Here is a 13,369-nt window from a genome sequence, read left to right as displayed (position 1 = left end):
TGCTTGACTTAAATGAGTGACACAGCAGTTGGGAAGCAGCAAATGATACTGGATTACACACAGACAACCAAAACTAACACAAACACACATAGACTTCCTGGGATGTAAATTATTTTTGAGGTTTGAGATCTCCTTTTACAGAATTTAGTATATAACAGATTTAAAAACCAAACTTCTTAACCTCCCAATATTAAATAACTAAATGTGCAAAAGAACCACCATTAAATAGCACATAAAAAGCTATACATTTTCTATGAAACAATATGTGCACAGATTTTCAAAGCTGTGAAAATGCAATAAAGAGCACAACACATTTTGGTCACTTTATTAAATGACATTAAATAGTTTAAGTTTCAACTACTAAACAGCACTTTGAATGGTGAAAACACAGATAGTATTATTGTCATACTTGAATGCTTTTCTTTAAAAACACAATTCCAGTCCTTATATATATTACAAAACAGCCTTAAAGGAAGAAGTAACATCTTTTCTACAGTACTTAAGATACTCAATACGGAACTGAAAAGCAGTCTAACAGAAACAAAGGCAAGTCTTCACAGCTGTATGATTTCAGCAGCCAAAGCTGGATGATGGACTGAAACATTACTATACAACTGGGACAAAACATATACAATATCACAATACTAAGCAAAAACGCTTTACACCCAAAGAAATAAAACAGGTTACAAAATGTGGAGAATTTAGCAGGCAAAACTGTATTACAAGCAACATTTTAAATCGTCATTTTTTAAGCCATTGCAACTATTTAAAACATCTAAAACAAATATAAAAATGAGCCTTTTAGTATCTTATTGATGTGATTTTGTCTTTAAATATTTGTTAAAGCTTGATGTTATACTCAAAGTACATATTATGTAGCTAAAATGTCAAGTGAAGAAGAGTATGCAAAGTGGTCCAAGTTTTATCTCAAACTCTCTTATTTCCAATTCATTATTCTATGTATTATCCTTTAATTTATAGTTTCATTCATGGGGGAAAAGGTTTAGAAGGTTGCCTAAAATTTTGACACCTATGTCTTTGAGCAAGCAATCAGACCATGATGAAAGTTCACAAGTCTAGTAAATCAGGTTTAAAGTATTCTGGACTTGTAGAAATACCAATTGATAACAGTTGGCCAAAGTATACTGTCTTCAAAGATTTATCTCATAAATCCTGTCTCTTTCATTTCTTCTGAAGTAAAAACACCCTCCCCCACACACCAATTGAATGAACTTGATTATATGGCTGGCATAATATCCAAATACATGGAATTTGTTAGTGATAACTCACCACAGGAAGGTGGAGGGTGGATCCACCAAACCTCAAAATTCTATATGACAAACTTAGTACTCTTGGATGTTTACCACTAGTTTTTATGATCAAAGTGGAAATCTCTTAATCATCCTAACAATTCAAAACAGTTTTAGCTAATGTTAAACTCATTCTTCATTCTAATCCAGTGATACCTAAAGCTAATCCTCCACCCAGCTTTCTCTTTTTTGGAATTCACTGGCTATTTCCACTACATGTTACGTCACCATCTCAAAAATAGTTTCGTCATGTTGAGTGGACTCTCATAGTCTAACAATCTTTTTCTTTAAGAAACTCAAGCAACCAAATTGTACATGAATAAGCTTATAAGTCATTTCTACAAGCCTGGATTAAGAAAAACGACAATGTAATGACTTTCTAGTAAAACCTCATAAAAGGGCATTAGAGATGAATTAATTTTGATCAGAAAATTGCCTCACAGATCTAAACTAAAAAAAAAAAAACGAGCTTTGAAACAAAATTTACGTAAGAGGGCTTCCCTGGTGGTGCAGTGGTTGGGAGTCCGCCTGCCGATGCAGGGGACACAGGTTAGTGCCCCAGTCCGGGAGGATCCCACATGCCGCGGGGCGGCTGGGCCCGTAAGCCATGGCCACTGAGCCTGCGTGTCCGGAGCCTGTGCTCCACAACGGGAGAGGCCACAACAGTGAGAGGCCCGCGTACCACCAAAAAAAAAAAATGTACATAAGAAAATGTGGTTGGGGGCCTCCCTGGTGGCGCAAGTGGTTGAGAGTCCGCCTGCCGATGCAGGGGATACGGGTTCGTGCCCCGGTCTGGGAGGATCCCATATGCCGCGGAGCGGCTGGGCCCGTGAGCCATGGCCGCTGAGCCTGCGCGTCCGGAGCCTGCGCGTCCGGAGCCTGTGCTCCGCAACGGGGGAGGCCACAACAGTGAGAGGCCCGCATACCGCAAAAAAAAAAAAAAAAAAAAAGAAAATGTGGTTGGGAAAAAAGAACATACTGATGAGAGAAAAGAAGAGCATAGAAGCCAGTGAACCTTATCTTTAGGAGGAATTATTTCACAATACTGACAGTACTGGGAATTGTTTTAAAGCACATTCCTCATGTGAACTTAAAGTCAGCAATGGTTCTGCCATTTTGATGTTGTTTATAAAACAGGGTGTGAAGCTAACAACCACAACACCATCCTTAACCTCCTAAAATGCTAGAACTTGATTTTGTTAGTCCACATCCCACTGCCAGCAACAGGATGAAGCACTAGCACTGACACCAAGCAGTTAAGAGATGTGCTTTATATTAGTGCCAGGAGAGAGAAAATTCTTGTGTGGAAGATAATCCACAACCCTGAAATTTTACCAGTAATTATTTCAGCACATATAACTGAAAATAAAAAATGGCAGAAAGACTACAGAAGAAAAAGGAATTCTCTTCTTAAGCTGTACTTAAGGCTGTTTATACAATGCTAAGATAACTGCAAGACTCCTCCAAGTTTTAGAGCAGTAGTATTTAAGAATATTGCACACAATTCTGTGTCAAAGATAACCCTTAGTTTCTAATTTTCAGTCACAGATATGATAAAGTAGGAGCCCAGTTTCAGACTTCAGTCAAAAGAACATTAAAACCATTTCAATCATTTAATCAAGAAATGGATTAATACAAAAGTATTACATAACTTGAGGAATCAACTCTAAGAACTCAGCTGTGTGTTTTTATATGTAAAGAATGAATATATAAATCTGTATTCTTTCATAAATTCACTAATTTATGACAATTTTATGGTCGCTAAAAGCAGGCATAAAAATTTAGAGAGGAAATCTGTGGAGTTGTTACTGTTATGGAAGGACTTGTTTTCACTGAAAACAATTTGAAAGATCTTCTGTACTCAGTGTGTGTAAGAAGATTCTAGGCAACATCACTGACAAATGTCAGGAAGAAATGGTATGCCCTATTAAAAAAAATTTTAAACTAATATGGAAGATTGCCATTTCAGGGAAACAAACTATTTATACAGTTGAGTTCTGTTCATTCATTGATTCCTAAAAAAATAAAAGATCTTTCTATGATTTTAGCAATCTTTTAAACTTTTAGTGCAAAATCACATTGATTTCCCTTGGGAAGGTCCCGGATTTTTGCTTCTCATTGGGGGCGGTGCACGCTGTAATGGTGGTGGCTGCATACCACCAGCCACTGACTGATACATTCCTCTCATATCAATCTGCTGGTAGTTAGAAGGATTCATGATTAAATTTGGAGGCTTTGGCATCATGAGGTGACCCAGTGTTGCTTGTTGATAAGTCATTTGCTGCTGTTGCTGCTGATTGTACTGCTGCTGGAGCCTTCGGTTCATAAGTATTCGCTGAACACAGCTGATTAACTAAAGAGAGAAAAGAGAGCTGTTACAAGTGCATGACCTGTCTCAAAGAGGCAGTATCAAGTTTTGAGTTAAAATCAATTTGTTAAGGGGGTACCATACCAAAAGGAAAACACATTATTGTTATCAGCATTACTAATTTGATGGCATTCACAGGACCATTACTGTAGAAACCGGTTAGTAACACCATTTAGGGCTAAATTCTCTTAATGACTTGACTATTGTAGTGCAAGCAGCATTTAGGTTAGTTGCCATAGTAACCCATCCTGCACTGTGATTAGTCTCAAGTATTAGTTACAGCACTTTTTTGTCAAGTCTCCTTTCTTTGTCATTCTTTTGAATATTTCACCTGATGACAGACAAACATTTTTAGTGACAAACACCCAAGGGAAAAGGCACTTGCAGTGGGAATAATTCCTACTTGGAATGGCTCAAATTTCCTAAGATAATTTAAAACCACATAATTCTACAGTGTTTTCTAAGTAAAATTCATGCCACAGAAATTGATTCCCTGGTGTCAAGAGTTGAAATTTCCCAGTGCAAGGCAGATGCTGGCAAAGACCATGCTAGGAAAGATAATCAAGGATCCTGGAATATGCTAGTCTTTTAAAGAATTACATAATTTAGTAGGAACCTGTGTCATGTATCATTTATAGCTCGACTTTTTATCTCAAATTAAATACATTAAAAAGTATACATATTTGTGGAAGTTGTTTAAAAATAGTAAATGTGGTAAAAAGTCTGGCAAAAATTCCTTTTTAGATGTCCAGAATATACAAAAATAAAATTATATGGAAGAGAGTCTATGTAAACTTCAAGGAGACCCATTTGGGAAGTTGTTGCTCCTTTGCAACAAAAGACATTACCTTTATTTGACATTACTAGGTTTTTGGATAAAGTTTCTCTGGGGATAACCAATGACCATCCATCCATCCATATGAGGGAATGGTTATTGACACAGATGTCACACAAACCGATTTTTATAAATTCAAGAAAATTAAACATAACCTAGAGATAGTCCAAATTCTTACCATCTGTTGTTTTGTCAATACGTCATTGTAGATTGCTTCTCTTCGTTTAACATCAAGCTCCTGGCTGGCTTGTCTACTTAATGCTAACGCCTGTACCTGGGCCTCTGAGAGATTCATGTTTTCCTTCCACTAAAAGAAAAGTTTCTATTTACTCCTTATTGCAGTAGAATTGAGAAAAAAATAATTAAGGTACTTAAAGATATTGAGGATTTTTAAAGTTTTTTTTCCTTTTCCTTTACTCTTTTCTAAAGAAGACAATGATGTAAAAGCAGGGTACTAAGTTGTCCACTGTTGTACAAGGGTTACCTATGTCTGGAATCAACCTATTTGGATTTAATTCATACAACTGGTAATTAAAGTACATTTATGTAAGCAATGCACACATTTCTATGATTAACTGATTTCCCAATTCTTAGATTTTACATTTCTCTTTTGTGCCAACATCAAGGTAAAACTGAATTATATATAGCTTGGCACTATTATCCAGTTTATTGGTATTTTACTGTTGCAAATCAAGTTATAAGGATTACGCTCTTTTCCCCACGGAAGTAGTGAATCAAACAACAATTAAAAATTAAAACAAATGGGGGGGGGAAGAACACAAACTGCAAGTTGGAACAAACAATTGCCAATTAACTTACTACAGTTGAAATTATATCTTCAAGAGGCTGAATCCTCACTGCTGTCACACTGTTTGTTGCTTCCACAACTTTTTCTCTTCCTTGATTAATGAGGTCCTAGAAGAATCCAAGAAATAACTTTATAAGGGCATATAAAAGACAGCATAGTTTAAAAGTATAGGGATCCTTTCTCTTGCCAATTTATAGCACTTGGTCTTAAAACTCTTTAAATAATTGAAAAGAACAGCAAAATTCAGCATCAATAAAATGGAGTAAAACTCATCAGTGAGGGTCTTGTTAGGAAGATAAAAGTTTGGGTTCTATTGCACCAATATTTTAATAATTTAAATGACTCCATAAGCACATTTTAAAAAGAAAACCACAGATTAAATTATTAAATTATTGGTATAGTAAAACCTAGTCCTTCTTATTTAAATTATAACTGATTCTAGTTTTAAATTACTTATTTCATAATACTGTGCATTATCGTATACTTAATGTTGCATCTACACTGCATTAGAATATAAATCAATGTGTGTATTTATCCCGTTTATTCAAAGTATTTTATAACTGAAGAAAGTGCTATTTCCCTAGCCAGTCAGCTACCCTATTGTTCCTTAATTAAAATTATTCAAACTACATTAATTCAAGGCCTGATTCCCTTGTGCTCTGAACAAACCACATTTTAGTATACTATGCTAGTTCAAAAAGGTCAACAAATGAAAGAAAAATTTCTTGGTCTATTCAGAGGTAATCTTTTGGAGAATGTGATATTCCAGCATAGGGAACCTTCAACAACAGGGCACTTGAAATTGCCTTTAATTCAAGTTAAACTACTTTTATACTTCACAACTTACCTCCAGCTGTTGATTACTCATTGCTGACAGGGCTCCCAAATTGAAAGGAATATAAGGAGTTTGAGAGTTGAAACTGACAGGGGGTAAATTGGTCCCAGTTGGTATGTTGAAACGCATGGTCAGTCCCTAAAAACAAAAAATTATGCACTTTCCACATTGTGATTTAAAACTTGAAATTCTACATCACCTACTGGTTTAGAAAAAAATCCACATTCTCAGATCTAGGAAATTATTAACACTCTTTCACACACAAACAAAACACCCTTTTCACCCGAAACCAAGATCTTCTTACATAGAAAGCTTTAACCCCTAAAGGTGTACTCTTTTTCTGATAATTCCCACAGAAAGGGGCAACTCAGAGAATTCTGATGAGACTACTAAAATCACAACGTTAAAGAAGTTTGGTACAATGAGTTTAAAAAGGATTCAGGCATTAGGATAAGGTTTCCCATATGCTCAGGCATATTTTTGCTCAACTTGGGGTGGTGTTTAAAACAGATGTGGAACTATTTTAAATAAAGTTGCTGCTGGAGATTGACACTAATGTCTAATAATGGAGTATTTTTGTGTTCTGATAATCAGTCAAAACTTAGATTTCATGGTACACATGCTAAAGCAACATTTACTCCTACCTCCAAACTCTAAGCTCCTATATGTCTGTTACTACTGTGAGGGTGTTGATGGAAGTTAAGTGATGCTAAATATATAGCTTCCCACTAATCTCTCAATTTAGCAAGTGCTAATCAGAAATGAGGTTACTACTCTTTAAGGGGAAAATATTTTCTTCTCTCCTCTCCTCCCACTCTATCACCAAAGGTACCGAAAAGCCCATAAACAGAGTCTCATACTTGGAGACTCTGTTCCTGAAGATTCACTACATTACTACCTGTTCCAAATGCGACGCTTTTCTTCCCCCATTGTTCTTTAAAATGACTAACATAAAAAAAAAGCATTTCAAATGAACTACCTTCTTCTCTGCTTCATACTCAGCCCAAGCTGCTTTTCTTTCTTCTTCAGTCAACTCTTCTTCTTCTTTGTGGTCCAAAAGAGAATCATGTTCATGATATCCTACAATGTGTTCTTTATGTATTTGAAGAAGTTCTGCAAGTATGGTGTCCTGTTTAGAGGGGTTGAAATAATAATTATTTTCTCCCTCTGGATCATATCTCCATAGTTCTTTGGTCTACTGTTAGACTAGAAGCTAGGAACTGGCTGCTATACATATTTCTGATATATATGATAAATTACCTAGAAAACATTCACAATACATGCAACACCAGCCTCTTACATAAGAATGTTATGTTTATATAGCATGTTTTAGGGGCTCAATTTTTTAATGACTACTTTTCATCTTTCAAAGTTTTTTCCTCCAACTTTGTTCTAATTTTTTCATATGCATTTTGTTTTGTGCTTTGTTCTGAGTTGATAAAAAAATGCTAACAGAAGTCTGCTTAACTCAGAGATTACACTGAATGAATGACTGTGCTAAAAATCATGGCTACTCCTGTTCATACATGTTTAGCACCTTTATTTTCATAATCACTTTAGCTACCACTATACTAACAAAAACCAAATCTAAATTAATCAAAACAGCTACAGAACAGTTTAACTGGAACATACAATCCTTATATTTCAATTGTAAGAAGGTCAAATAAAATTACACTGTAAGGACCCATGGTTGAAATTTAAACTGATATACACTGTTTATCAATTTATTATCATAGTGTCTTTTTTAAAGTCATAATGTTTTAAGCCAGTCTTTTAAGGTTAAAAAAAACTAAAAGCTTAAAAATTGGGATCATTTATATACTCGGTAAGAACACCAAACTCCTGCTCTGTGTGATTACGATTATGAGAGAGACACACACAAATGGAGATTTGCGGGCCAGAGGGTTAAAGTGAACCATGGGTATGTTACTTGCTAATAAAAAATTAAAATATTCACAAGTTGTTTATTAAGAAATAAAAGATGAAAACCTGGATATATAAAAAGCAAATTAATTCACTTTACAAAAGGATTTTCCATAGCTTCTAACAGCAAGTTTCCTTAGAACACACTTTCTAAATTGAGTGTGAACTTAGTGAAAGAACGTAAATAATATTTGACTGGCCAAAGGAAGGTACAGCGAGGTACATAGCACATTAAATTTAAACTTAATCTGCATCTAATAATGCTTAATGCCTCCATAAGTTTAGCATAGACAAAGCCCACACTTGAAAAGAATTTTGTCTTTACATCTTCAACCATACCTAGAGTATAGCGTCCAATACAGGGTAGGGGCTCAAATGTTTGTTAAATAACTCAAGATGAAAAATTCAGCTCATGAGGCCCTAAGTTTTTTTCTGTACAACAGCAAATGCTGACACCAATTCCAAACATTCTGATATTTGGTATCACGTTAACAAACAATTTTATCTTGCTACCTCAATAAATAATCACTTCATAATTTCACGAAAGAAAAGGAACTGATTTTCTTGATACAGCTGTAATTGAGATTTTATAATTCATTTTGAAGGCATGTGCTATTTCTTTCGTTGAAAACATTAAAAGACCATACAAGCAAGAGGGCTCAAGAAAGTCTACTGGTGGAACACATATATGTTAATAAGTTTATTTCTTTTAAAATGTTAAGTAAACATTTCTCTCCTGCACCAGTGTAGAAGTCTGCCATCAAAGCTGACTTCTCTGGCCTATGACATATAGAACAGGTTTATCATCACTAGATATATCTCCAAAGTTCAGAGTTACTGACCAGGCAGGCAGGGAGATAGGGCAGTCTGAATTAAATTCTGTTAAAAGATAATGCTTCCTTAGATGTGTGTCTCCCATGCTTACCCCCCGAGCATGACTCAGGAGACAGGTATGTAATAAAACCAGATAACATTGACTAATATTTTTAGCAAGTGACCATGCCAAGTACAATTAGGAAAGTCAGTTGTTCTACAAAATACCAAATAAATTACAAGGTAGAAATGTTCTATAGATAGTCCCTAATTTTACTTCTGTCTGACAATAGGTGATGTTCTAAACCATAGTCAAAAATCACTTCATTTCTCTAAGACAGCAACCTAAGGGAAAGACCAGGAGAACTGTGTGCTAGGAACTGAATTTATTTTTCAGCTGTGTGGTTTCTCCGTAATACTGGATAATAACTTAATCTAGTTATGACTATAAGTTAAACATGGATGAAATATTCTACCATCACATATGTAACAGGATGAGATAAGAATAGCAGGAATAAATGAAATACCCAATTCTTTGGAAATAAACATTACGTCAATCAAGTGTAACGTTTATTTCTCAATTATAAATACCACAATCCATACATTAACTACTTTTTATGGTTAGAGAAAAAGCCTTTCCAAAAATGCATGCATGCAATCTGCATACATGCACACACATACACACAAACACACCCATATACACTCTTTTAAAAAGCCCACCAAGGGCTTCCCCGGTGGGGCAGTGGTTGAGAGTCCGCCTGCCGATGCAGGGGACACGGGTTCATGCCCCGGTCCGGGAGGATCCCACATGCTGTGGAGCGGCTGGGCCCGTGAGTCATGGCTGCTGAGCCTGCGCATCTGGAGCCTGTGCTCCACAACAGGAGAAGCCACAACAGTGAGAGGCCCACGTACCGCAAAAAAAAAAAAAGTGTCTGTGATTTCAGGGAGCTTTATCAAGTTAATCCTTAGCATCCTGTAATTTCAAAGTCCAAACTTATCATCTTGAAATTGGTAGAAACTGATGTCCAGAGAGGCAAAGTAACCTTTTTCCAATCACAGAGCTAAGGACTAGCTGGGACTAGAAGATAAATTTCCTGACTCCTATCCAGTGATCATTCTATCACACTGTAAAGAATGACTGTTTTCTTTTTTTTTTTTTTTTTTTTTTTTTTGCGGTATGCGGGCCTCTCACTGTTGTGGCCTCTCCCGTTGAGGAGCACAGGCTTCGGATGCGCAGGCCCAGCGGCCATGGCTCACGGGCCCAGCCACTCCGCGGCATATGGGATCCTCCCAGACCAGGGCACGAACCCGTATCCCCTGCATCGGCAGGCGGACTCTTAACCACTGCGCCACCAGGGAGGCCCAGAATGACTGTTTTCTTGAGGTATAGTGCCCTCCATTTCCCAGATCTATTCTCTTAAAAAAAGAAAATTCCCTAAAGGATTCCAGGGGCAGGAAAAACTTAAGTAGGTCTATCTTTTCTCTTTTTAACGCTTTTGTTCTTTCTGAAGTTTTTAAAAACAAGTGCGTGTTAATTTTTTAATAAAAGAAAATATAAAAACTGATCTCCCCACCAATTCCAGATTTAAGATCTATGCTATCAAGTCAAACATGATTGCCTAATTTTAAGGTCAGATTATGATAGAGGTTCAGCTTCTGCTCGTGCAATAACTTTCATTCTGACCCACAGTCAACTAAAATGTCAACAAGTCAGAGGAAAAGTGCATGTGACTTAGTTTTTTATCATTAAAAAATTTTGGACCCTTTTCCTAAAACATTACCTCCCTGCTAACATCAAGCCAAAAAATCAATCATATTGCTTCTACTGGCTACAGCACTTCCTTCTTTTCAAAGAATTTTTAAAAATTTTAATGGAAATGATGTTAATATCTATTATAAAAACTAGAGACAACTACTGGTAACATTTGTTGTATATCCCTTCACACAGTTACACTTAACACACGTGTGTGCACACATTTCCACATAAAAATGGGATTGTACTATATTTAAAACCTACCTTTCTGCCTTAATATCTTTCCATGAACATTATTTTACATTAAATACAAACTTTCATTGTTTTTAATGGTTGCAAGGTGTGTACATTATATAGATACACTTTATCATCTATTTAATTATTCTCTTCAGAGTTTATCAAGACATTTATGCCACTTTTAGTTTTTAATTACCAAATCTGCAATGAAACAGGTTAATGGATAAATTTTAGGTACTTCCCTGGTGGCACAGTGGTTAAGAATCTGCCTGCCAATGCAGGGGACACAGGTTCAAGCCCTGGTCCAGGAAGATCCCACATGCTGCAGAGCAACTAAGCCCGTGTGCCACAACTATTGAGCCTGTGCTCTAGAGCCCACGAGCCACAACTACTGAAGCCCGCGCGCCTAGAGCCTGTGCTCCACGACAAGAGAAGCCACCACAAAAAGAAGCCCGTGCACTGCAACGAAAAGTAGCCTCCGCAGAGAAAAGCCCGCCGCAGTAGCAAAGACCCAATGCAGCCAAAAATAAATTAATTAATTTAAAAATTTTTAATGTATTATTATATGAACCACTTGTTCATACAATAATATGCCGACAATACTCAAGGACTCAGATGAGTATGTTTACCACTATCTTCATTTTAACAAAGAAAAGACATGACATAAAAGTTAACTGACTTCTATAGGAACAAGATTCATTTATACATTTCAGAAGCATGAAAGCAAAAATCTTTCTTTCTTCCAGAGTGTTGTGTAAGACACAAATAACAGAAAGAAGTTACAGGATTTCTGATACAAACTGTTTCTACATCTTTCCCATTTAAATTAATTGCAGCATACTGTCAGTACAAGAAACTTGATGAGATTAAGAGGGCAAAAAAGTATTTGTAACAAGATCTTCAGAATATTTCTTTGGGAAAAAGTTTTGCAAAGTCTAGAGCAAGTTATAAAAGTTAATAAAGAAAAATTTCATCCCAATATATAATATAATCGTGGAGAGGTTTTTTGTTTTCTCCCCTTGAAGCATGCATTTATATTAGTTGCTATAGTAACACTATTATTGAAAACAATACTGGAACAGAATCTATAATCACTAGGCCAACAGTCATCAAAATGAGGTTTAAATTACATCCAAATGTGTACCTTTACTTTCTTTGTCTAAACTTTATTTTTCCTTAAATAAGTGAAAAAGCTTACAAGCTGGGAAAAGCATGGTCTATATTCTAGCTAACAACCTAAATTAGTTTGAGCTTCAAAATGACTAGTTCAATTAATAAAATAAAATTAATGATAAACTACAAGTTTAAGTTAATATATTTAGAACTTTAAAGTATTTGGCAAGCTGACAAAAATTTCCGTTTAATTAATTCTGAAATTCAACCTTGAAAATAAAATTTTTAAGAAACAATCAAGACTTTGCCTAGAGGTGGGGGCAAGGGTTTGTCATGTTTCAAAATATTTTGCTTGCCATCAGTTTGAACTTGAGTTTCATAATATCTGGAAATAAAATGTCACTAGAATACTTAAGTGCCACAGGACCCACTCAAAAAGCTATGAAAAAAATTCCTTTTATTACTTAAATAAGTGTAGATTCTTAATAAAGAAACAATATTCCTGGTCAAAAAAGTTTCTATTTTCAAATATAAAGCCTCTTTCTTCCCAAACTACACAAGAAAAAAATGCAACATATTTGATAAGTAACTAGAGAGCTATTGAATGAAGTTCACATACCACCTCATATCAGATTTTTAGGTCAAGAGCACATAACCCTTGCCAAAGAGCATTTATAAATATATCCAGATTCTCAAATTGTAGGTATGAATAAGATAGTGACAACTACAGAACTTGAAACTTCCAAGGAAAGAAAAGGCAGGCCTGCCAAACTGACACTGGTGGAGGGTAAAAGCCAGAATCTCCTTTGATAAAAATGTTTTATACTCAATTTAACATTTAAAGAACTAGATACTATATTTAGCATTTAACCTTTAAAAACTGGTGATCCATTACAATTCTTATACATGACAAATGCCATTCACTGAGAGGTAAAGAGTGTCATTCTGTATATGACTGTAGTAACTTTCTAGAGGTTGCAGTTTTCCAACTAGAGCCTGAATTCAACTCAGTTCTTATGCTATACAATCTGGAGCTCACATCATCTCTTTAATTTATTAACACTGTTACATCCTCTAACTCAACCATAGGTGTGGTCTAAAAAATATATGAAAATAAGAGCAAAAGCAGTTATTTAGCAGTTCAAATTACATTTAAAGAAAGAAAACATCAGGGACTTCCCTGGTGGTCAAGTGGCTAAGACTCCATGCTCCCAATGAAGGGGTCCTGGGTTTGATTCCTGGTCAGGGAACTAGATCCTATATGCTGCAACTAGGAGTCTGCATGCTGCAACTAAAGATCCCATGTGTCGCAACTAAGACCCAACCTGGCACAGCCAAATAAGTAATAAAATAAATAAATAAATAAATGTTTTT

At 35.7% G+C, this 13,369-nt stretch overlaps 1 protein-coding gene across 6 annotated transcripts in view; it reads right to left on the bottom strand.

Moving 5' to 3' along the window:
* Positions 1 to 297: 297 nt before the first annotated feature.
* ATRX (ATRX chromatin remodeler) overlaps positions 298 to 13,369 on the bottom strand; it is a 236,528-nt gene continuing 223,456 nt past the window's right edge. For all 6 annotated transcript variants that reach the window (XM_060088120.1, XM_060088116.1, XM_060088118.1 and 3 more), the window contains 5 exons: positions 7,136 to 7,285; positions 6,169 to 6,294; positions 5,333 to 5,428; positions 4,692 to 4,820; positions 298 to 3,663 (listed from right to left, as the gene is read on the bottom strand). In XM_060088120.1, the coding sequence (XP_059944103.1) occupies positions 3,385 to 3,663; positions 4,692 to 4,820; positions 5,333 to 5,428; positions 6,169 to 6,294; positions 7,136 to 7,285 (780 nt within the window). In that variant the 3' untranslated portion in view covers positions 298 to 3,384. The remainder of the gene's footprint in view (positions 3,664 to 4,691; positions 4,821 to 5,332; positions 5,429 to 6,168; positions 6,295 to 7,135; positions 7,286 to 13,369) is intronic.

Source organism: Mesoplodon densirostris, chromosome X (genome assembly GCF_025265405.1).
Source record: "Mesoplodon densirostris isolate mMesDen1 chromosome X, mMesDen1 primary haplotype, whole genome shotgun sequence".
Lineage (NCBI taxonomy): Eukaryota > Metazoa > Chordata > Mammalia > Artiodactyla > Ziphiidae > Mesoplodon > Mesoplodon densirostris.
Note: the sequence above shows the minus strand (reverse complement) of the source record. Positions and strands in the feature narration are given on the sequence as shown.